The following is a 23091-nucleotide window of genomic DNA, read 5'->3' on the forward strand; positions in this document are numbered from 1 at the left end:
AATATAACCGAGTTCTCCTTGTACAACATGTCTTAAATTCCACATGATTCCATATCACTTTTTCATAACTGCATTACTTCTAATTTCAACAGAAATGTATTTACTGTTAGAAAAACCGCTGGGATTTACTATATTAAAAATATGCAATCCACAGTAGCAAGCGAGATTTGCATCTGTTATTTTCTTCCCCCCAATACTTCATACGTTCCGCAGCCATTTCATTAGGTACACATTGCTTGTACAGGTTCGGACACCCTTTTACAGAAGTGCCTTAATTCTTGACACAGATTCAGCGACATTGTCATTATAGCATCACACAGTTGCTGCAGATTTCTAGAGCTACAGATCCAAGATAAGAAACTAACGTTCCACCACATCAGAGGACCTCTATTAGATTTAGATCTGGTGACTGTGAAGGCCATTGAGTACAGTGGACTCATGTTCAAGAAACCAGTTTGAGATATGTGAAATATGAGATATGTTATTGGTAGCGTGTGTGTGTGTGTGAGAGTGAGAGTGTGATTCTGTCTGTAAACATGAATTGATTCTGATAAAAATTGAGTGTGGAGTGGGCTCATGTTAACATTAAATTTTAAAATTTGTCTTTCTTCACCCAAGTTCTTCTACATCAACTGATTGAAAATTGACAAAAAGCCTTATCTTAGAAACTATGATACTTACAAGTTTGGTGTGTATTGTCAACATATAGAAAATATTATATGAACATGACATTTGACCTCTAACCTTTCCCCCGCAAATTCACTGAGAGAACTGCTGCTTTCTGGATCGTTTCCCTCTGTAAACTCTTGATGGTTGAGCGGGAAAATCCTAACAGATCAGCAGTTTCTGAAAAGTCAAATCAGCCATTCTAGCACCAATAACTGTACCACATCAAAATGATTTAAATTACCTTTCTTCCCCATTCTGATAGTTTGAACTTCAACAGACTATGTTTACCTATCTAAATAGCTGAACAGAGTTTTGTGCTAATGAGCAGTTGAAAAGGTATAGCTAATGGAGTAGTGAGTGTTCATTAACCTTTAATTTTTGATGAAACTTTATCCTCCTTGGCATGAAGGATACCAGTGTTGAACAGAGTTTTTGAGAGGTATACCACCAGAGACCTTGGATCCAGCTGCTTGAGGGTTTGTGCTGTTCTACTTTTCCCACCCCAGAAGTGTTCTGTACTGTACTCTGCTGCTGCACTGGACACTGGAATTAACCACTATTATCTCAAAGGTTTGATAGTTAGGGGAACCTTTCTCTTGGGAAATGACCAGAAGTCATAAAAAGTCCTATGAGCACTCACCTCATTGAGAGGAAAACCAGTAGCATGGACACTGTGCAACATGGAGCAGCTGTAATTCTCTAATGGTTGCAGATGCAGTCCAACATGTTGATGGGGGATTCTGTGTATTCAATATTATGAAAAAAAATAGACCAGTTCTTAACATTGCTTACTTATTTTGTGGTGGATCCACTATTAGTGTTCTAATTTATCAAAAGGACATACAGCCATCAGATATTTTCATCTTTGTCATCATTAAAACTCAGTTCAGTTTTATTAATATAGTGCCAATTAACAAGTTTACTTTCAGTTATCCCCTATGGCTATACCTGTTGTAGCAAGGGATTGCTACAACAGGTAGCTCTGCATGTTTCATTTAACAATTTACACTGGTTGCCTTTCCTGATGCAATCTCAAAGGAATTTGTGTCTCCTCATGAGATCGAACCGGTGATCTTTTGCTTCTAAGGCGAATGTCACGGTCAGTGATAGAAAATATTCCGCTGATGTAACCTCTGGCCAGGAGTCAGTTAGTCAGTCAGTATTTTAATATGTCTATAAGATGTTGCCATTTATAAATGTCATGTGCCCAACGCCTTCACACTTCCAGCACTGTGCTTCACTGTTGAGACTTTGCATTCTCCTGTTTTCACAGCAGACGTGCTGGACCCCATCTGAGCTGAACAAATTTATCTCGGTTTCAGCTGAAAAGTATGCTCTAAATATTCTTCAGGCTTTTTTTCATGTTCTTTGTCATAAAATAGCAAGATTAATCTTTTTAAAGTAATGACCTCAGCAGTTAATGTCTAAGAAAAAAAGCCCATGGTTGATCACTAGCAATGTGCTTCTCATTTTTTCATGGTCTTTAACATAGAGGAAGGCTGTTGCAGCTCTGATTATTAGTGATACTGTACTGATTCTGTACCTTTTTAATGCTAGAACTGTGGTTTCACAGATTTGTTTTGAGCATCAGTCATCCTGCATCTTTTTTTTGCTTGTCTTTACTGGAGCCATGGGACAAATTTTCAGATAGACACAACCCATTAATTCCAGTAAAAACAAACAAACAAATGTTCACTCGCACCTGTATTTTCAAAATAGATTTTATAATCTAATATACTGTGCAAAGTCTCGAATCACCTCTCATTTCTTTATATTTTGCTTTTAAGGAGCTTTATAGGAGCCAAATCTCTTTTTAATTCATTTTTTTAAAGGTGTAATATGAAGAGGGGGGCCTTAACAGCCCACTGATAATAGTGTGCATCTAACTTAATAGGCAAAATCAATATTGTTTAAACACAATATTTATCCCTTCAAGCAAACTACACTTGGTGATAATATTTAGCTGTTTTCAGAGATAAATTTGTCCATTTATTACCCAGGTCCATTAGGTTTTGGATGAATCTTTTATCATCCAGTCATCATTGAATTAGAATATACTCAGAAACGTGCTCTTCATTTTCCTTCCATCGTTTTGTAGTAAAATAAATTCCTGAATTGTATCAAAGTGTAATAGTATCGTAAGCAGGATAATGTAAATCATCCCTTGTTCTTTGCCAGGATAAGGGTTGAAAATCTTTTCCTCCCCTGCCAGATGTACTGTGATCCTAATTTGTCCCATTTATTGAATTTCAATTTGTTTGAGTGTTTGTGATAGGAAGAATAACCTGGTCAAGATGTTCATGTTCCTGCCTCAGCTTGGGATTTAAAACTTAATAATGGGATTAAATTCCACCTCCTATTGTCATTCCCAATTGTTTTGCTCAAGAGGCTCAACATTATGGCATACCAATTGTTCTTTTACAGTTAATATTAACTCATAAATATGTCACGAGGTATGAAATTCAGTTTCTTGAGTGGACTCCAACTTATGCTCCAGCTAGTTTTATAGGTTTTTGGAGTATTCAGCTTGTAGCCTGAGATGGAACTAAAGGTATCCAAAAACACCAACAAGTTTGGAGTTGATATTTCTGGATTTGGCAAAAAGATTAAGATGTCATCTGTAAATCAAGAAAGTTAGTGTCCTTGATTGAAGTATTACTTTATTATTCTGTTAATTTTATTATTACAGGATCGAATATTACTATCGTGGGTCAATCCCTGACTTAGTTCCTAAATGGATATGATGTTGTTAAAGACTTGTGAATGATCCCAAAGTTGTTTCCTGAAATCTTTCCAAGTGATTTCAAAACCAGCAGACAGACTGTAAAGGGCCTATTGCACAACTTTGTCTAGTCCCTCTGCAGGCTGAAAACTGAAAGCTGAAAACTTTTGTTATGTCTCCATTTATTATTAATTTTGCCTTTGGATTGTTTAGCAGAGATGGATACTTTTTAGTGAAGGTATTTTTGTATTGCTTTCTATAAAAATTTCCAGTTCACTTAAATGCTCTCTCGTACTGCTTGCAGTTTGTTGTGCTCATGCAGAGTATGGTGGACGTTATCCTGCTTCTGCCTTTGCCAGATAAAGCCGTTCTGCAAGAAACTTATTATTTGAGAAAGGAGATTTTTGGTTCTTTTGGCCATGATGTATGTTAAAAATCTTATAATCTTTGTTCACAAAATCAAGAGGTCAGTCCTAAGGATGGGAAATAGCAAGAAAAGGCTGAAGTTTGCCAAATTACACAAGAACTGGAAATCAGAACTGAAAATCGGTGGCAGGGGTCCAGGTTCAGGTCTGGCCCATACCCTTTCCTATCATTCCCCTTCAGTCTCTCTTATCTTCCTGTCACGGTGTACTGTCCTATGAAAAACAAAGGCTATAAATGCTCCGCTAATTATATAAAGGAGGGCCATTTCAGCCAGTGGTGTTGGGCTCTTGTCAATTAATAGGATTTTGTACACAGCATCAGATTTTGATCCACCATGCAATACGATCTGGAAAGCATCTGATTGGCCGTGGTTTCATTCATCACCTCACAATAATGCCAGTGCAATAGAAGCATACCTAGATGGAAAAACACACAGAAGAACTCTATCAGTCATAGATTGGCCTCCTCAGTGCCCAGAACACAACATTATTGAAGCAATTTGGGATCATCTTGACAGAGAATGGAACAAAAAGCAGCCAATGTCCAAAGAAAAGCTTTCAATGTCTTTCACGAAGCCTGAAGATATATTCCTTGAGACTACTTAAAGAAATGACAAGGTTTCCCTAAGTGAAGTTCAGATTGTGTTGGGGAATAATACCATATAGAGACTTTCAAGCGTGTTTATAGAGGAAAACGAATAGAGTACAAACTCTATTTTTGCCCTCCTGTATTTCCATGTATTTTTACATGTTTCAGTAACCTGCTACACCTATTTCTATTATTTTCCAAGCAATATATTAAGGAGTGAGTGGTGGCTCAAGACTTTTGCAAAGCAGTTTGTTTGTAAATATTTCCACTTAATTACCTCTAAATGTTTGCTTGTATGCATTTATTTTGTCAGTACAGTGTCTTAAGAGTTTACAATTCATTTAGGATATGGAAAAAGTTGAGCCAGATTATTATTATTATTATTATTATTATTATTTTTAAAGCATCACCACTGCATCAACAGACTGATGTAGTTTATTTAAGAGTATGCTAATCCACGAAGAAGGGTCATAGCTAAATCACCAAAGGTCCTGTGAAATATAACATAGAATTAAACATTTTGCACATTAATTGGTGCATTAAGATTCATGTTTTTCAAACATTTTAGATTCTATTTACAATTTCAATTGGTCCAAAAGCTAAAAGACTAAAATACAGTAAGCAGTACACAAACTTCTAACCATGTTATACTACTGTGAAAATTGTAATTTTATTTTTTACAGTATATTTAGAATGCTTGTTTGTTTGTTTGTTTGTTTGTTTGTTTTTGCTTGATATGTAAAATGGGCCTTGCACTGCAAAGTTTTGGTAGATTTAAAAAGCTAAACATTTGGTTTGACATTTTTAGTAAAGTCTGGTCTTATTTTGGGGTTGTTTTCTAACTATCCTTACTGAGACTTGTGTCCATAATGTTGTTGATTCAGTCCAGTGTGCATGGACCACTGATTTAACAGAAGCTTTTGATTATACTGACAAACACCAGGAATTCACTGATTTATGAAAATTTATTTTAATTAGTGGGAGAATTGATGTAATATACACAGCACTGCAGCCAGGCAGTATTATAAATGCAATTACTCATGCTAATAATTACTGTTATTACTGTAAAATAAAAAAATCTTTTTAATCACCTGTTAGCTATTCTTTGTCCACTTTTAAATGGCCATTTGCTTTGCTTACATAACGCTTACTTTTAACATATTTTGCACAGTATGTACCTGAGCTGTCAAACAATGCCAAAAGTCATTTTCAGGTTTTACTTAAAATGGTTTGAGCCTGTGGTTTTTATTATTGTCACTAATATTCTTATTATCATTAGTATTAGTAGTAGTTTTAATTGAATTTAATCAATGAAAATTGATCCGTGATGCTTTCAGGGTTTCCTTCAGGGTATAGTGCGTGCTGAGCCTCAACCTTTGGAATTTTTTTTTTTTTTTTTTTTTTTTTTTTTTTTTTAAGGTGTAGGTGTGACATCAAACATGAATCAGCCTGCTTTTATTTAGCTTACTTACTTTAGCTTAAAGAAAAGAACAAGCAAAATGCAAAAGGTAAATGGTACGCCTTGCGGTTTACCTTCAGTTCAGCCGATTATTCATCCATGTATATTCACTAATTTATGTAGGTTAAATCTTCTCTCTACTTGCACTGCCAGCTATGTGTCTGAAATCGGAAGCAGAAGGTCCTACACCGGTCTACTTTTCTCATTTTGTACCCCCACAAACACTCACTATGTGCCATAGTGCTATATTAAGAGTCGCAGACGCTGCACACCTTTTCAGAAATTCAACTTTGTGTTTTATGTAGTTTGTGAGACACCTGCCAGTACTGCAGCTTTATTTTTTTCCACATTTGAATGTGGTTCCCCCCCCCCCCCCCCCCCCTTTTTTTTCTTTTTAAACTTGATTATATAGTGAAATTCAGAATTTATTAACAGCCCTTCTGTCTATTACATCCTTGAAGTGCCTCAGGAATTCAGCTAAGAATGCAGCTGATTGGATTAAGTGCCCCTTGAGAACAGGCTGGAGAAAATTTAGAAGTTGTCACTCTGCTGCTAAATAATAAAACATTTCACATGGGTGTGTGATGAGGGGCCTTTTGCAGGGACAACGTCAGACATGTTATTACAGAGAGAGACTAAACCTGAAAGAACTGGAAAATAGATTTTTGTCTTACAAGTCTTTGTGCTGTGCTTTTTATGCAACAGATTGCCTTCAGACAGCAGTTGACTGCAGTGTGTAGAGGCACTTCAGTTCTCACTTGTCAACAGCCACCTGGCTGAACAATGTTTTACCCCACAACAAAATTAACAAGAGCAGAAGAAGCAATCTTCATCTCTGATGCCCTTTCACGCCCTTTATACACTTGGAAAGAAATGTCAGTGAATCCTACATCAACAAAAGTAAAAATAACAAAGTAAGACTAAAGTAACATTATATTGCACATTTAAACACTTTTGAACAATACATAATAGTATGTACATAGTCACAGACGCGTACATTTCGATTAAAAAGAGATCTTCTTTTAATTGTGTGAACTTGCTGTTAACTAACAATATATATGTTACTTTAATTTAAATGCAGCTTTCTATTTTCTTTGTGGGGTTATTTTGCTTTTATTTTTAGCTTTTGATATTAATGTTGTCATAAAAATATTAAGCTCATTATTAACCTCTGATCGTTCCACTTAAAGGTCAAGGTTGTTTTTTTTGTTTGTTTGTTTTTTAAAGCCTCAATGAAATAACATTTTTCTAAGGTTATCAATGACATGAACTGAGAAAACTTGTGAATTGTTGTGGGCATGGGATGACCCCTTTTCTCAGAGCTTTATACCTGGAATTCTTCCCTCCCTGTTTGGATGCACTGGAGTCCTATCTTATCCTTTGTACTTTAAACATTTTTGTTAATTTAACCTTGTTTGTGGTGCAAATAGACAAAAAAAAAGAAAGAAAACAGAAAAATAGGACCCCTGACCTTCAGTTGAAAGCAACAACACACTTTGGAATTACATGTGTGTTAAATCGCTGTGCGGTGCATTTCAGTTGGCTAAAATATATGCCGTGTACGTGTTTGGTCCAATGTTCAGTTTAAGCCATTTCTCTCTCTTGATCTCAGAACTTTACACAGTCCATACGTGTGTTGATATTATTTAGTTTTCCCAAGCGTTTTTTTTTTTTTTTTTTTTTTTGTCTAGCTAGCGTTACCTGAATTTGGTAATAAATTAAACACTGTTTGTACTGTCAGTGTTGTTCATTGTTGGCTTGTTCCTTTTATCTACAGGTAGCTTCCGTTACTCCTGTGACATCTGTGGAAAGAAGTATAAATACTATAGCTGCTTTCAGGAGCATCGTGATCTGCATGCAGTTGATGGTAAGTTTTGCACAATTTTCAATCATTCCTCGTGGAAAAATCTGTACTTTCTGCAGCAACTGCAAAATCTAAACAAAGGGGGCTAGATTGTTTATATGGAGGAAAAAAATAAAATAAAATTAAGCATTTTATTCAAGGACTCCAAAAAACAGAAGGGATGGCCAGTGTCTAAATGTGGTCTGCAAGTCAAGGGAATTAAGGGCCCTTAAACTTTTAGAAGAATGAAAGTCAGCAGAGGCATGGCAGAATAAATGTAAATGTGTAAATGAGCGCAAGGCAGGAGGAAAGGTGAGGATACAAGGAGCAGAGGTGAAGAGGAGAGTGCAGGCTGGGTGAACTCTGTGGAAAGAGTTACCTAAGTAAAATTTTACTTGTATAGCACCTTTCAAGATAAAAATCACAAAGATCTTCACAGAAGCTAAATCATAAAAACAAAAATTAACCAAAAGCAAGTTTAAAAATATGACTTTTTAGTTTTTTTCAAAAGAGACCACAGAGTCCACGGATCTCAAGCTCAAAGGGAGAATTCCAGAGTCTGGGGGCCAAAGTTACAAAAGCTCTGTCACCTTTCGTTTTCAGCCTGGATGGACAACCAGCAAGCCCTGATCACATGACCTCAGGGACCTGAGTGAGAGACGAGTGTCAGTGTGTCAGATTTGTGACAGAAGGATAGCAGCAAGAGTGAAAGGAATGATTTACAAGATGGTAGTGAGACCTGTTATGATGTATGGTTCGGATACTGTGAACCTGACAAGAAGAGAGGAGGCCAAGAAATAGCAGAGTTTAAGAACGGTTTAGGTTGAGCAGTTGAAACAAAGTTAGAGAGGTGAGGCTGAGATGGTTCGACCATGTACCGAGGAGGGATAGTGGATATACTGGGTAAAAGATGAGATGCAGGCAGGAATTGAACTCATGTGATTATTGTAGTATTACATATCTGAAAGAGCTCAAGTTTTGTGACGAGTATTGTGAGAAGATAATCGGCTTGGTCATCTTCCTTTTCTTCTCTCAGATCCATACGAACAGGTGGTGCTACCTGTGGATGGCCTTAAAGAAGAGGAGCCAGTTGAACCCTATCAGAAAATTGGACCAAGTAAGACTGTTTGGTGTACTTGAGGTACACAGATATCTGTACACAAAATTCACAGTTTGGTATATTCATTGATTGGTTTAGTTTGATTTAAGTTTAGCAGACAAAAAAGTGCCTGATAGGCAGTTATTCTTATTGTTAGAGTTGGGATAATAAAATGCTGCAGTCAGTCAAAAAAAGGCTTTAAACTCCTTGTTCACAAGCATAAAGTAAATAAAAATTATATTTTAAAATAAGTGGAAGTTGTGCACAGTTAACTTTTCAAAATCTGAAAATTTTGAAAAATATTTTATTTCTTCGTTTACTTCAACACGGAGGAATCGCATTAAACCAGGGAATTTTAATACTGAGCTGAGGGTTGTGTACTGAACCATCAGGACAAATGCAATAATATCGCTGCAGATGTCTGTACAGAGTATGATTTCAAAATGAAGACATACCACAGCAGAATGAGATTACAAAATTCATTTTAAGGTAGCTTGGCTTTTGTGTTTCCCTGCAGAAGAAGTATATAGAAAGATTTTCCAGAAAGTTTTCTTTAAGTTAAAATTCGGTGATGTTTTAGGGCCTTACAGTTTCAGTCTTCTGTCCAGTTAAAAGTATTGAACACCGTATAGTGAAAAGGCGTTAAGACATTGTGATACTCAGTGTAAATAACACCAAGGATATACGTTAAGTAAAGACTGGTAAGGTTTCCAAACATAAGTCCATAAGTCCTTTTTCGCAGGGGAAAAAGCACTCACCCACCTCTACAGAGACAGCGGGTTCAGCAGACAGCAGCACGTGCCCCTTAAAACACTATTGGCAGTGTTTGCAGGTGGGAATCCTGCACTTATCACTGCATTAATGACTTTTATGGGTGATAGTGTGAACCTCCATGCACAAAACAGGGAAACCCCTGTGTTTCTAATCACTATTATGTACTGCTAAATGTAAACTGTAAAAAAAACAAAACAAACAACATCCAGTCAGAGTCACTGCTTCTTCCTCTTTCCACTCGATATCGACTTCTTGTTTTCTGCTTCTCTCTAGTGAAGTAAGGCATGTGCAAAAACGCTATTCTTCATCTTAACTGAAGACAACTAATCCAACAGATTTAATCTTTACTCCTTCTTATTATAACCATCGTGGATACAGAAGAGGACAAAGGTTTGTTTATGTGTTTTCTTGTTTCCAGAAACTGGGAGCTATGTTTGTGAATTCTGTGGGAAGCAGTACAAGTATTTCAACCCGTACCAGGAACATGTTGCTCTTCACACGCCAATGGGTGAGTTCATTTGTTTTCTGTGCTTTATTTATTATGATAATGAGTCATTTCTTCATTTTATTTTTGTACAGTATGAAATCTCATATGCAGCTCTAAACCTTGTTGTATGGACAGTGTCATGTATTTTGTTTCTAAAGTTGTGCAATGAATGCAATCCAAGATGCTCCTTTTTCATGTAGGTTCATTTGATTTGAAGACATCACGGGTACAGGAATGTGGTAGCATGGATATGAGTAAATTTGGCCACAGCCAAACTGGAAAGATAAAAAGTAAGCATAAATTTGTTTGTTTTTTTACTTTTTTCATTTATATAGGAAAAGTCGCATGCCTTATAACCCTTGAACCTTTTTTTTTTACCTTGGACACAAACACACATACTGAAATTTGACCATCAAATCTGCCTTTTTTGTCGAAGTACTATTTACAGATCACATACACTAGTGGGCCACACTGTAACATTTGAAGCTGATAATGTTCATAATAACTGTCATATGTTGAACATTTTTGTGCTTAAATAATGAATTGTAGAATTAATTCTGCATTTGTAAATAAATTTTCGAATTCCACATTAAAAAGCCGATTTTCAAAATGTTTTTTAAAACATAATTTGAAACGGTAATTAAAATGGACTCTGCATCCTCTACTTTACCTGCTAATCTCTTTCTCCTTTAACACACAATTCAAATGACTCTGAAAGAGTGCAAATTTACTGAGGAAGTCTATAACTTGTACACATTTGTATGAATATAAAAAAAAATTAATAAATAAAATAAAAATCTGCAAGAAATAAAATGGAGGGGGGGGGGGGGGGTACAAAACTTTAGTAACTTTACTTCACTGTGTGAATTTACTGTTTGAGTTCAGTTTTGGTCTTAAACCACCACCTGGCTCAACAATCTTTTTGTCAAATTATTGGCAAAAAGTTTACAGTGGGTTTCTTCTGAGAGATGCTTCTAAGGCTGAAATTAAGCCAAGAGAAACAACAACTGAAAACAAATGTATACATTTAAAAAAAAATCTCTTGATGAATGAATTACAGTCAAGCATATGCCCAAAAGGTTACTTGCTCTGGATGTTTCTGTGGAAAATTGTTTTATCACTCATCCAAGTGACTTCTCCGGTGTAACAGATGAGTGATGAATGTTTCACCCACTGAAAACCATTGTGCCCAGTTGAATTCAATTGACTTTAAGGAGAGTTGTTAGATGCTGTGCTCATGAGGACAGTCGGTTTTAACTTGCAGCACAACACAAAGCTGCCATATTTGATCAATGATCAAAACACTTAATAGAGCAGAATTAAGACAAATGTAATGTCCTCATATGATAACACATCACACATGACCCAGCATTGTTCTAAGAATGCAAACTTTCTTATTAGAAGTTTCCCAAGTTGCCAGAAAGGAACAGATTTCTTGCTGATCTTAATCAGTGGTCGTTGCTCTCTCTCCGGAATGGCTGCACGGAGGAACATCTATGATAAGCGCTGAGGTTTGTGTCCTTGTCAGGATTAAGCCATCCTCAGCTTCCAGGTTAGGAAAAGTGGAACCAGAAGATATTTGAATGCATCTCTCCACAGCTGCTGATGAATTCTACAAAAAACAAAGTTTGTTAAAAACACTTGCAGGTGAATCACCACAGATTTATCAGTGACATCCATTTACTCAAGAATCACTGATAAGTGAATAACTAGAATGTATAGTTTATAATTTCAACAGTGTACTGCACAAAATGGAACTGGAATATGTCAGATGTGTGATGCTTGTGTGATTTTTTTTTTTTTTTTTTTTTTTTTTTTTTTTTTAACTTAATTAATTTATTTTTTAGTACTACAAAACTTTGCAGTACTCATGCTAATTTAATGTGGAATTTTAAAAAATTATTTTGAAATGAGGTTTTTAAAAAACATTTTGAAAAACAGGTTTTTTAATGTGGAATGCAAAAATGAATTTACAAATGCTGAATTTATTCTACAATTCATTATTTAAGCACAGAATTCTTTATTTTGATGCGTGTGGCTCTTGTGGTCCTCCATAATTTTGATGACCCAAAGACTCGTCTAAATTGCCTCTGAAAAAATACGTCTCATGTCAGCAGTGATAAGAACCTAGTCACTGATCACTGAGGAGGAAGAAACCATGAAGAGGCTGTTTGGGTGTGATGCTTGGCATCTCTGGTTTACAACTTTCAATTAAAAGACTGCTGCTGACAAATCAGTGCCAGATACCACAGGGAACCTTCAGAGCTTGAGGAGGTCATGCTCTGGGTGCTTGATGCTATGTTGACTGCACAAAAAACACAAGGAGCATATTAGGCTGGGAAGTAATAATGTTTTTGTTCACCAGTGGACATTCACATTTACACATAATTTCTAGATTTGGCAATGTAGAACCTAAGTGCTCTGTGATTGGCTGAGGATTTAAAAAAAACTGCACTATTGTTGGAATTGTTAGTTTCTGCTAATTGTGTGTAAGGTTACTGTTGCATATGTGATATCTTTGCAGGAAATGAATCTTTGCTGAATGGTTGGGTGAACAATTTAAATAATAAATTTGATGTCATCTTTTTTTTTTAATTGCCTAAAGCACCTAAATATTAGCTGCTGAACACAAGAAATTACACATTAATTTTTATTTTCTAAAGGCCCCCCCAAATCTCCTCCCCTAACAAAAAAAAAGTAATTCTGCTAAGAAGCAGTGTGCCATAAAGAACTATTTAAAGCATGGCACACACACACACACACACACACACACACACACACACACACACACACACACACACACACACACACACACACACAGAGCTTAAAAGTGGGTCAAAAAGATGGAATGAAGAGGAGGAATTAAACCCATATTTAAATATCATTTGAACGTTTGGATCATTTTCAAGGCTGTTAGCGTGATTGATTTGCATGCTGCAAACTAAAATCAAGTGTAAATTGCACGTCATTAACTTTGCTTCCCCTCTCTAACTGTTGTGCGGATTCAGTTTAAATTAAAAATGTTATCCACAGTCGTTGGCCTGACCATGTCACTCATCGTTTTTCCTGTTTTCTCACATACAGACAGCCCATTCAGGCGGAAATTGGAAAGTGCAATTCAGTCCAGTCTGGTTGACACAAACAGTTCACAGAACTCGAGCGGTGAGCACAAGTCACTGGGTTTTTTTTGTTGTTGTTGGTGGGTTTTTTTGGGGGGTGGAAATGTATTATTTTTGTTCAAACAATAAAAACAATATTTTTAGTAATGCTACAGTTCAGGTATATGAATTAATGGAAGAATAGAAACCATTTCTGCAAACATTGCTTTGCTACCCATGCCTGGGCTGAAGATGTAGATGGAGAGGTTTGTTTCATCTAACTGCATATACTAGCTTAAATTGTAGAGCATTAACTTCATCCTGTTGTGTTTGGGTTCATATGAGGTGTTATCAAAATGTTCTTACACTGTTTTGTTGTGCACAAAAGGAGCAATGCATGGTAATGCGAATACAAAAAGTACAAGTGGTCACATTCCTGACACAAAATTCCATGTGATGTCATGTTTATCAACTAGGGCTGGGCCATATCATACCCTTCACGGTAATACCGTTATAATGTTAGGCAATGATAAGAAAATGAAATATCACGATAGAATATGGGTAAAACGCGCATGCGTAGTGCCTTTGTTTACATACGCACTTGGCGGAAAAAGCACGGTGGCGACGGAGAATGAGAAGGCGGGTCGTTGAATGAAACAGATGAACCAGAACTGGTTTGTAAAAATGGTGCAACATCAGTGGTGTGGAACTGGTTTGGCTTTCGTCCATCAGATACACACCAAAGCACATTTTTTGGTAGAGCATGCAAGCGAGCCGTTGTTATTACCAAACCGCTCAAAAATGTTTTAGTACGACTTTGCTAAGCTACGAAGCCGCACCACTTGATGGAGTGTCGGAGCATTTTAGCTACCGTAGTCAGGAGCTTCGCGGAGTGATACGTACTGTGCTTCAACGTAATATTAGCGTATGCGTATGTATAACCTCTTTTTAAGTTTTGTGGATATTATACATGGTTATGCTGAGGATATGTCGGCCAATTTCCACTGGAAATGCCTTTTAGTTAAACTGTCAGCAAGGAATTTGTATTTACACTGTTAAATTTTTATATAACTTTAATGCACTTAAAAAAAGCTGCTTGTTTAAGTGAAAATACATTGATGGGGTTTTTTGCACTAATAAAGTTGTGGAGTTGTAAAGTATTTTGTCAATTATATTGTCGGTAACATCGTTATTGCAAATTTTCAAAAATATCATGATAAATATTTTTGGCCATATTGCCCTGCCCTGTTATCAACACTGGGTCCTGGATTACACTTATATTGGTGACCACATCAAGGTCTTGTGAAGAAAAAGAAATACAGGTTTTTGTGTTAAACTGTGTTAACTTTATATTTGGATTAGAGCCGTAACAGAAATCTTTAGTGAATGAGCCTTTATGATTCAAGCACAAATAAGATGCATCACGTGAACTGTGCCTCCAAGAAACAGCCTGTTGTTTCCTACAACATTCACTGAATTGTGCACTGTGAATTCATCCCCCAGGGGCAGACTGAAGGGTCGTTCCAACTCAGAGCAGCTAAGTTTTAAAACATTTTCTGCTCGACCTTCTGTTTTCCTACAAACTTTATGGTCCAAAGTTTGGAAACACATATTTTATGTAACACATAAACACATATAGATTCATATAACAAATAATCTCCCAAGATTTTTTTTCTTCTTCTTTTTGCAAAATGGTCCCTCAACATATTTTTAGACTTTTTTTTTTTTTTTTTTTTTTCACACGTTGAAATCTGAGGCAATGCTTGAATATGTACACGTCAAAAACTCTTGAAGATAAAAGGAGAAATTTTCCCTGATACTTCTCACCAAAGAAATGAATCAAGATTTATAATTTGGGACAGATTTTGGGCTTTTATCTGTAATAGTTTTTGAGTTAATCATGTTCAAACATTGCCTCAGATTTCAATTTGTGAAAAAATCGCCTGAAAGTGGTTGACAGATAGAAAAGATAGATAGGTAGGCAGATGGATCTTGAAAAGTATAGCTAAAATTTCACAGCAATCACTGCAAATTGGGGAGCAGTAGGCCCACCTTAATTTGAGATGGAATAACCCTGTAAAATCTTGAGAAGTCAGAAGAACATAAAGCACAAATGACCTGAACCGTGGCACATGTCAACATGTACCAACTCAGTGAAAATGCAGACATTTTTCATTATTTACCAATGTAATTGTTATCCTTCACTGATCCTGTTTCAGATTTGGGACCCTTAAACTTCTTTTTCTTCTCTAAGATAAAAAGAAGGGCTGTTATTTTGATACTGTGGATGAGTTTCAGTGGTTATCAAAAGTGGTGCTTGATGCTCTTAATGTCCACAGGAAAGCAGTGCTGTCTGACAGTGCAGAGTTGCGTGTTGAGTGACAGGAAATTGAGTTGCTTACTCATGATTTGCTTAAGTTAAATTAAGCTACTTTATGCAAATACAAGCGTTCCAGTGAGAGACAGCAGCTCTAAAAACTCTTGAGAAGCATTAAAGTAGCCATTGTCAATCTAAAATCAGTTTAAGCAATCAGTTTCTTTCTCACCTTACATCTTTTTCCTATATGTTGGACTGTTTTTATTTATGAAGAGAATACTTCATGGCAAACAAGCTGCCATGTTAGTTTCATCCAATCAGGCGTTTGCTCAGTGTTTGCACAGCTGGACGAGGCTGGAAAAGAGGGACGGCACCTGTCAGTCTATTCTATTTTGTCTCAGTCTGGTGGCTTGCAAAGCAATTCCTCACTTATAAAAACACTCAGTTGACATGTACCATAAGTGTGGGAGGAGCATTTTGAGTGGTATATCCATAAACAAGAAGATTATGTCAAAGAACATAAGGGCTATATGTAAATCTGGTATGTTTTTAATGTTTAGGTGTGGACATGGAGCACTTTAGTTGCTTTTTAAAGAATCAATACAATATTATCTATCTTTCCAAGGTTTAGTAAATTGCTTTATTTTTCTGTTGTGTTCCATTATATTCAAAGTAAACACAATATGAATGCATAAAAATAAAATAAACAATAAATGAAGTTATATTAATGCGGTGATAAAATGAGGAAGGGAAATGAGTGATGGTGGTCCACTGTCTCTGTAGTTTTAAATTCCTCCCCCTCCTGTCCTCCTGTTAACAGGAACGCCAAGCCCTCTGGTGGCCACCTCTTTCTCTACAGCACAGAGTAAGTCTAACCACACCTCTGCCTTAAACAAATATATGCATGTAAGCACGCACCTTGCTTATTTTGCCATTTTCTCTGTTTTCCTTGATTTTTTTTAAAAATCTGTTGTTATTTAGTGAAAATCTTTCTTTATGTAATTGTGGTGATATATTTTTCTTCTTTTGGCTTGACTATAACAAGAAAGTGTCTGACCAAGATGCCCATTGTTAGTCTTACTGACATCTGACAACTTAGCATTGCCTCCTATGGGCAGCAACATTTTACCGTATTAGGCTCACTGTTATTGTTAAGTATTAAATATCTCTATAAAAAAATCATAGATTTCATAAATGCTTTTTCAAAAGGAGTCACTTTTACCACATACTGGCGTGCCTGAGTTTCGGAGCTGCTGTATTTTGCAGAAATCCAGTGCACGTCAGGGACAGACCATATTTTAATTTTTGCCTCTGACAAAGAGTCAACACTCTTCTGGGCCTTGTGATTTTTTTAGAACCGTACACTTGTGGTGCCTGTGGCATCCAGTTCCAGTTCTACAACAACCTGCTGGAGCACATGCAGTCCCATGCTGGTGAGTCCACGACTACAAATGCATGTAAAGCACGACAGCAGAAAAAGTACGTAACGTGAACGCAGTAGCAGTGGCTGCAATACATTCAAAACTGCCATTCATCACATATCACCACTGTTTAATTAGTATTCCGTGTTACTGTACATAATATTTCTATATCTGCCAATAATGAGGGTTGTTGCAGATCTGGATCTGAGTTTGCTGGAAATAGTGTTGCAAAGATTTGATGCATCATTTGTCACTGTGTGTGTGTCTGTCTGTCTGTCTGTCTGTCTGTCTGTCTGTCTGTCCATGTGAAAAGAGAGTTTTCTCTAGACTCTGTGCAGTCCTGCAAGAAACACCTTTACTGCATCTACAAACTTTCCAGGGGTAAATCCGAAAAGGTTTAACCCAAAAGCTACATCTCAGACTTTACATAAAGGCCTCAGTTATCATGTTAAATGTTAAAGTTTATGACAGGACAATTCGAAAAGGACTGAATAAGTAGGGCTTGTTTGGAAGGTTTGCCAGAAAACAGCCTCTTCTCTCTAAGAAGAGCATGACAGCACAGCTTAGGTCGAGACATTTGCATCTAAACAAGCCACAAAAACACAATGTCCTTGGGACAGATGAGAAGAAAGAGGAGATGTTTGGCCGTAATGCACAAGTGAACCACATTTGGCAAAAAAAACAGACACGCCTTATCTGCACAAACACCTCAATCGAACACTGTGGTAGATACAGATATACCTGTATCATTTTGGCTTGTTTTGCAGCTACAGGACTTGTGCGTGTGCTTGTGGTGTGATAAAGTTAACTGTGAACTGCAACATGATGCAGCAGAACAGTATACTGACAGACCAATCAGAGCAGCAACAGATCGGCTGAAAAAAAGTCCAGACCTTAACCCAACTGAAATGTTGTAGGGGGACCTTAAGATAAATGCCTGCAAACCTCAATGAAGTAAAGCAATATTGCAAAAAAGAGTGGGCCAGAGGTTCTTCACAGCGATGTGAGAGACATAAAGTCATGCAGAAAAGGATGACTTCAAGTTCTTTCTGCTAAAAGTGGTTCTGTAAGCTACTGAATCATGGGGTGTGCTTCGTGTCCCAGGACTGCACAGAATAAAGTTGCATTCTCTGCTCTGCTTTTATGTTGTCAGTTAATCATAAAATGTCAATGCTGATTTTTTTTTTCCCAGTTCTGAAGAAAATCAGTTTTTAAGCAATTAAGCCAAATATTCTTGCAAAACTTACTAACACAAAAATAAATAAAGATGCAAACCAGGAAAGCAAGAAAGTATCTGTCTTTGAGCCTTTTTATTTAATATTTAATGTTGAAAGTGTTCAACTGTAAGTAGTTATCCTGTTAAGTATGAATCATGTTCCCTGTCTTCAGCTGGAATTGTATGATTATTAGTCAGATTCAGCTGTGAAACAAATTATATATCAGTTGGATTTGAGGTTTTTTTTTTAATATTGCCGAGATTGACTTTGGCAAATTAATTACCATAGATGGAACGCTGTGTGATCTTATAATGAGAAACAACTAGGAAAATAATTCTTTAACTTGTGGTATTTATTTTTAAGGTGCAATTTGTCAACCACAGGGAGGCCAAGTTATTGGTTCTTTTAAAGACAGTTGTTTTGTGTCATGGTTTTAATCTTTACATTTTCTTCCACTCAATACAATTAACTTGTGCTTTTTTCCATTAACAACTCAGCCAGCTCTTCCATCTCTCTGTCAACAGCTGATAATGAGAACCACACCAAAGGGGACTCTCCCAAAACCTCTTCAGTATCGGGTCCTCAGGAGCAGCTGTGGAGAGGCTCTCAGGCTCAGGCCCATTCCTCAGTTAAACTACAAATCCAGCCTCAAAGTATCTCCCAGAGAAACCATGCTCTCACCCGTAAGTACCGCACCTTCATTAAGCCTGGTGGTTAAGAGGCTTCCCATATGTAATATCCCACTGGGCAATTTTCTTGCATACCTGTCTCTTTCACAACATTTTCTGCCTTTATCGCTACTGAATAAGTAAAAATAAACAGAAATAAAACATTTTGGACATTTGGATTGTTTTCTGTGTAGCACTAAAGCACTATGCCAACAGCTCTTTGAAAGTACAGTAATGTTGCATTCGTGCTGTAGCTCTCATCATGTCATTGGTTTATTAAATAAGCCTACTAGGAACATTAACATAGAAGCCATCTATGTCTCTGATTAATAAAGGCAGCAGTGGTGTCTGCTCTGTGTAGCTTTTCCCTTTGATTGCAATGACTTCACACTATGTCATAATCCCTCTCTGATTGTTTTTATATCCTTTTTCTTATTTTAATGTTTCTGCCAGAATATCCAAGGAAACATAAACACTAATTGTCTTTCTTATCATTTGTTCTGCTTTCCTAACCATCCATCTGCTGTCTGTCCTGGCAGAGAATAATGGACTACCTGAGAAGGAGCGCCAGCAGGTGGCTGAACGCCTATTACGGGTAATGTGTTCAGATCTGAGCATGCTAAATGTGCTCAACAGCAAGGACTTCCTGAAGTTGGCACAGACCCTAGTGGATACGGGTGCTCGTCATGGTGCCTACTCAACCCGTGATGCTCTTGGCAACATGAGTGCCTTGGCACTGCGGCAGCTGCCCCGCATGTACAACCAAGTAAAAGTCAAGGTCACGTGTGCTCTAGGCTCAAATGCTTCGCTTGGCATCGCCGTCACCTGCCACTCCCAGACATCTGGCCCAGACGCTTGCTACGTTCTAACAGCCTACCAGGTGGAGGGCTCGAGACTAAAGCGTTACGTGCTTGGTGTAAGGGAGGCTGAGCTGAGGGAAGGGCCAGAACAGGTTCATCACTGGGTGCAGAACGTGCTTTCTGAGTTTGTGATGTCAGACATCCGCACTGTGTATGTCTCTGAGCCCAGAGTGTGGGCGGCAGGATTTGGAGGGTCACCACTGGGAGGCGGGGGCCGGGGGCGGATATGTTTGCGCTGCGCAGGATGCTCACTCGGTGCGGTTGTTCAGGCCGTTCTTGGGAAGCGAAGCCTCCAGGCTCGAGGGCTTCATGAGCTGGCTGAGCTTCTCTCCACATGCAGAGATATCTCCTCCTCTACCACACTCATTCTCCGTGATGAACAGTGTACCAACACATCCACAAGCACAACTGAGGAAGGTCCACAGGGCAACCCTGCACAATGCCCCACCCCTCCTTGTTGGGATCGTATGGCCGAAGCTCTCCTGCAGGTCCATGCCCACTTTGAACAGATTTGTGAGGCTTATGGCCGCAGTAAGGCCACAGCCCCGCTCCTCCAAGGTCTCAACAAGCATCTGCTAGGCACCCTGGCTTGTCTGCTGGCACCTCTGCGCCTGGCAGCTCTGGAGCTGAGCAGCCAGAGGAGACCAACTTTACAGCAGGTGCTGCCCGTCTACCTGCGCTTGGAGAAGTTCTTCACATCCAAAGCTGGAGAGGCTGGAACCGGCACAGCTAGCAAACTCTGCCACTATTTCCTAGAAGCACTCAAGGAAAACTTCAAGGTATTAAACTGGTATTCCTTACACTTAATAACTTCTGTATTGCTAAATGAATGTTTCTTTTATCTTAATTTAAATAAGTTACATTAGAACTGGCTTGTTCTGTGTAGCAATTCAAGTTTTTATTTTATAAAATTCATTTCACCTGATATTTGCATCTCGATTGTACAACAGCGGTCCCCAACCTTTTTTGCGCCACAACCTCAACTCTCACGGACCGGTACTGGTCCGAGGCCCGGGGGTTGGGGACCACGGTTGTACAATACACAGTGTTTAACAACAACAAGATAAAGGGAGTATTTTCTATGAGTAAGTACTGACAGTATCATTTTACCTTTTTGCCAGGTTGAACGAGCTCACCAGGTTGCTATGGTCCTGGACCCACAGCTCAAGCTGCGTTCAGTGCCAGCCTACCAGCATGAAGACATAATCTCTCGTGCGTGCGAAATGGCTGCTGAAACTAGGGATGGTGGTATCACTGGTGGTGGAGGTTCAGGTGGTGACGAGCGGGACGCCGATGGCCCCCCCACTCCTAAAATAAGCCGAGTAGAGGGAAGTGGAAACAATGGTGGCCCCTCACGCGGGTCCTCCTCATCTTGCACCGTGTCTGGTAACGATGACAGCCAAAGCCAAGTTAGACAAGAGATTTTTCAATACCTGGCTGAGCCTCTCCTCCAAGGTGCACCTGATCTCTTCCAGTATTGGAGCTCAACAGTGGGCGAGAAGTTCCCCAGGCTCGCTCGCCTGGCACTGTGGCTACTTGCAGTGCCTGCTGTGGGCATACGCAGAGAGTGCGTGACTGTGTGTGAGCAGAGCTTGGCTATGAAGAGGAGGCAGCAGGTAACTGCTGAGGAAATGAACAAACTAATTTTCCTTCACTCTAACATGGGCTAGAAGAAAACCTAACTAACCTAATCAACCAAACCTTCACCTCCAACCAATGACTCAAGACTATTATTTATATATTTTAGGTTTAGCCTAACTGTAAACATAAATGTGTATGGACATTAAATACTTCTCGAGACAAATATTTAAAGATAAAGTCACATTGTTAAGGTTGCAAACACCCATAAAACAATATGGTGTATTACATATTTTTTATGGAGTTGTTAAGTACTGTGGCCAAAATGTAGGGGTGGAACAGTAACTCTCAAAAGATTGTCCTGTTTGGTACTCTGCCCTCGGTTTGGGATGCACACATAAGCAGGATGAGTTTAGTCTTGTCACAGCCAGTGATTTGATTTACTCCAGCCTATTAACTAAACTACTACAAGGCTACAATGCTGTTATTCTCACTGGATGACAACATTTTCAGGTAAAGAATTCATTGCTTGAAGCTCCTGTCATAGACCTCTGAAAATTGACTGTCAAAGTTGACCAGGTCTTTACAATCTCTAAAGTAATATTCATTGGTGTATGACAAAAAAAATCAAGCGGTGGATCTTCACTGCCATTGCACCTCTGACAAATAGGTGTACTAGGTTTATCATTTATTATCACAAGTCATGGAAATGTTTATTTTTCAGCACATTCAGCCACGGGCAGGTAACTGAGAGCTTAATCATTGCAGTTGACTTTGATGGTTGCATCAGTGTCCTAAAATGTAGCTGCAGATGATTCGCATGCAGTGCATGCAACTTTTTCATTTAAAAAAGTAAAAAGTAGCAGAAAAACACAGACAAAACAAGTGTGATGCTTTTCTTTTTTTATGTTACCAATGGTAAAGAAAAGTGATCCAACGTTTTCATTCTAGATACAAGTCTTATGCTGCTAGATATAAAAGTCAAACTCACTGACTTGCACAGAAGAGACGAAATGATAAACGTTATCTTTGGTGGACATTTCTTTACAAGTGATTTTCATACATCTACACAGAGGAAAACATCACATTAGAATCTGTTTGTGGTTCGATTTCAATCAGCTGTACCATATCCTAACAGGCAGTTACAAAAACGTGATTAATCCGTACATTATATCGAGCAGTGACAGCATTATGTGACCCTTTTGACTATCTCATTGTTAGTTTCCAGTACGGCTACATCACTCAGCTCTGTAGCCGATTAAGAATTGCGTAAGTTGTTTTTACACTGAAGACATTTTACCTTTGCATTTCCCTCAGATGAAAGGCTGTCGCTTGGAGGCAAAATGCTAATTGATACTTGCATAAATCTTTGTTTGCGCCTATAAATCAAATTTTTTTTAAGCTCAGTCTGAAAAGACTTGTCAGTAGGGACTTATGCGCTTCGCATTTATAATTTCGTATATACATGCTGTCTTCCTTTTGTGAGCTACACGTTTCCCGTTTTAAGGCAATAAGCTTTATCCACAGGCCATAGTTTTTCCGACTGTTCTCATCACACTCCTACAGTTAATTATCAAGGATAAACTCTTTCAGTTATTTGTTTGTAAAATCAATGGGATTTTCTCAGGAATGACCATATCCAAGAAGGCACCGCCACTTTTCCTCACTGTACCGAAAAGAAACCAAACTGTGACCTCAATGCCGAGGTATGTACTGAACCGTGACTTTTGTGAAACGTTCCACCCCAAATACAGTTAGTGCCAATCGCAACAAACAAGAGAAGAAACACTGAGGGTTTATTTTTTACAGGACACATTCTGCTTGTGCATTTACTAAAGTCAACGCATGCATATGTCAAGTTATTT

The 23091-nt window shown here is 38.0% G+C and overlaps 1 protein-coding gene across 4 annotated transcripts in view; it reads left to right on the plus strand.

Annotated features, from left to right (window-relative positions):
• The window catches only part of znf618 (zinc finger protein 618), a 43092-nt gene extending 20227 nt beyond the window's left edge, over positions 1-22865 (plus strand). For 2 of the 4 annotated variants that reach the window (XM_085413989.1, XM_085413990.1), the window contains exons 5-15: positions 7642-7731; positions 8744-8824; positions 9549-9638; positions 9999-10088; positions 10268-10357; positions 13152-13229; positions 16303-16347; positions 16838-16915; positions 18645-18803; positions 19328-20427; positions 20770-22865. In XM_085413989.1, the coding sequence (XP_085270115.1) occupies positions 7642-7731; positions 8744-8824; positions 9549-9638; positions 9999-10088; positions 10268-10357; positions 13152-13229; positions 16303-16347; positions 16838-16915; positions 18645-18803; positions 19328-20427; positions 20770-21318 (2450 nt within the window). In that variant the 3' untranslated portion in view covers positions 21319-22865. The remainder of the gene's footprint in view (positions 1-7641; positions 7732-8743; positions 8825-9548; positions 9639-9998; positions 10089-10267; positions 10358-13151; positions 13230-16302; positions 16348-16837; positions 16916-18644; positions 18804-19327; positions 20428-20769) is intronic. The other 2 variants (XM_085413991.1, XM_085413992.1) reach the window with 2 other exon arrangements.
• The last annotated feature ends 226 nt before the right edge of the window (positions 22866-23091 follow it).

This window comes from Rhamphochromis longiceps, linkage group LG7 (assembly GCF_057381845.1).
Source record: "Rhamphochromis longiceps isolate RC_006_pf linkage group LG7, R_longiceps_female_GT1.1, whole genome shotgun sequence".
Taxonomy (NCBI): Eukaryota; Metazoa; Chordata; class Actinopteri; order Cichliformes; family Cichlidae; genus Rhamphochromis; species Rhamphochromis longiceps.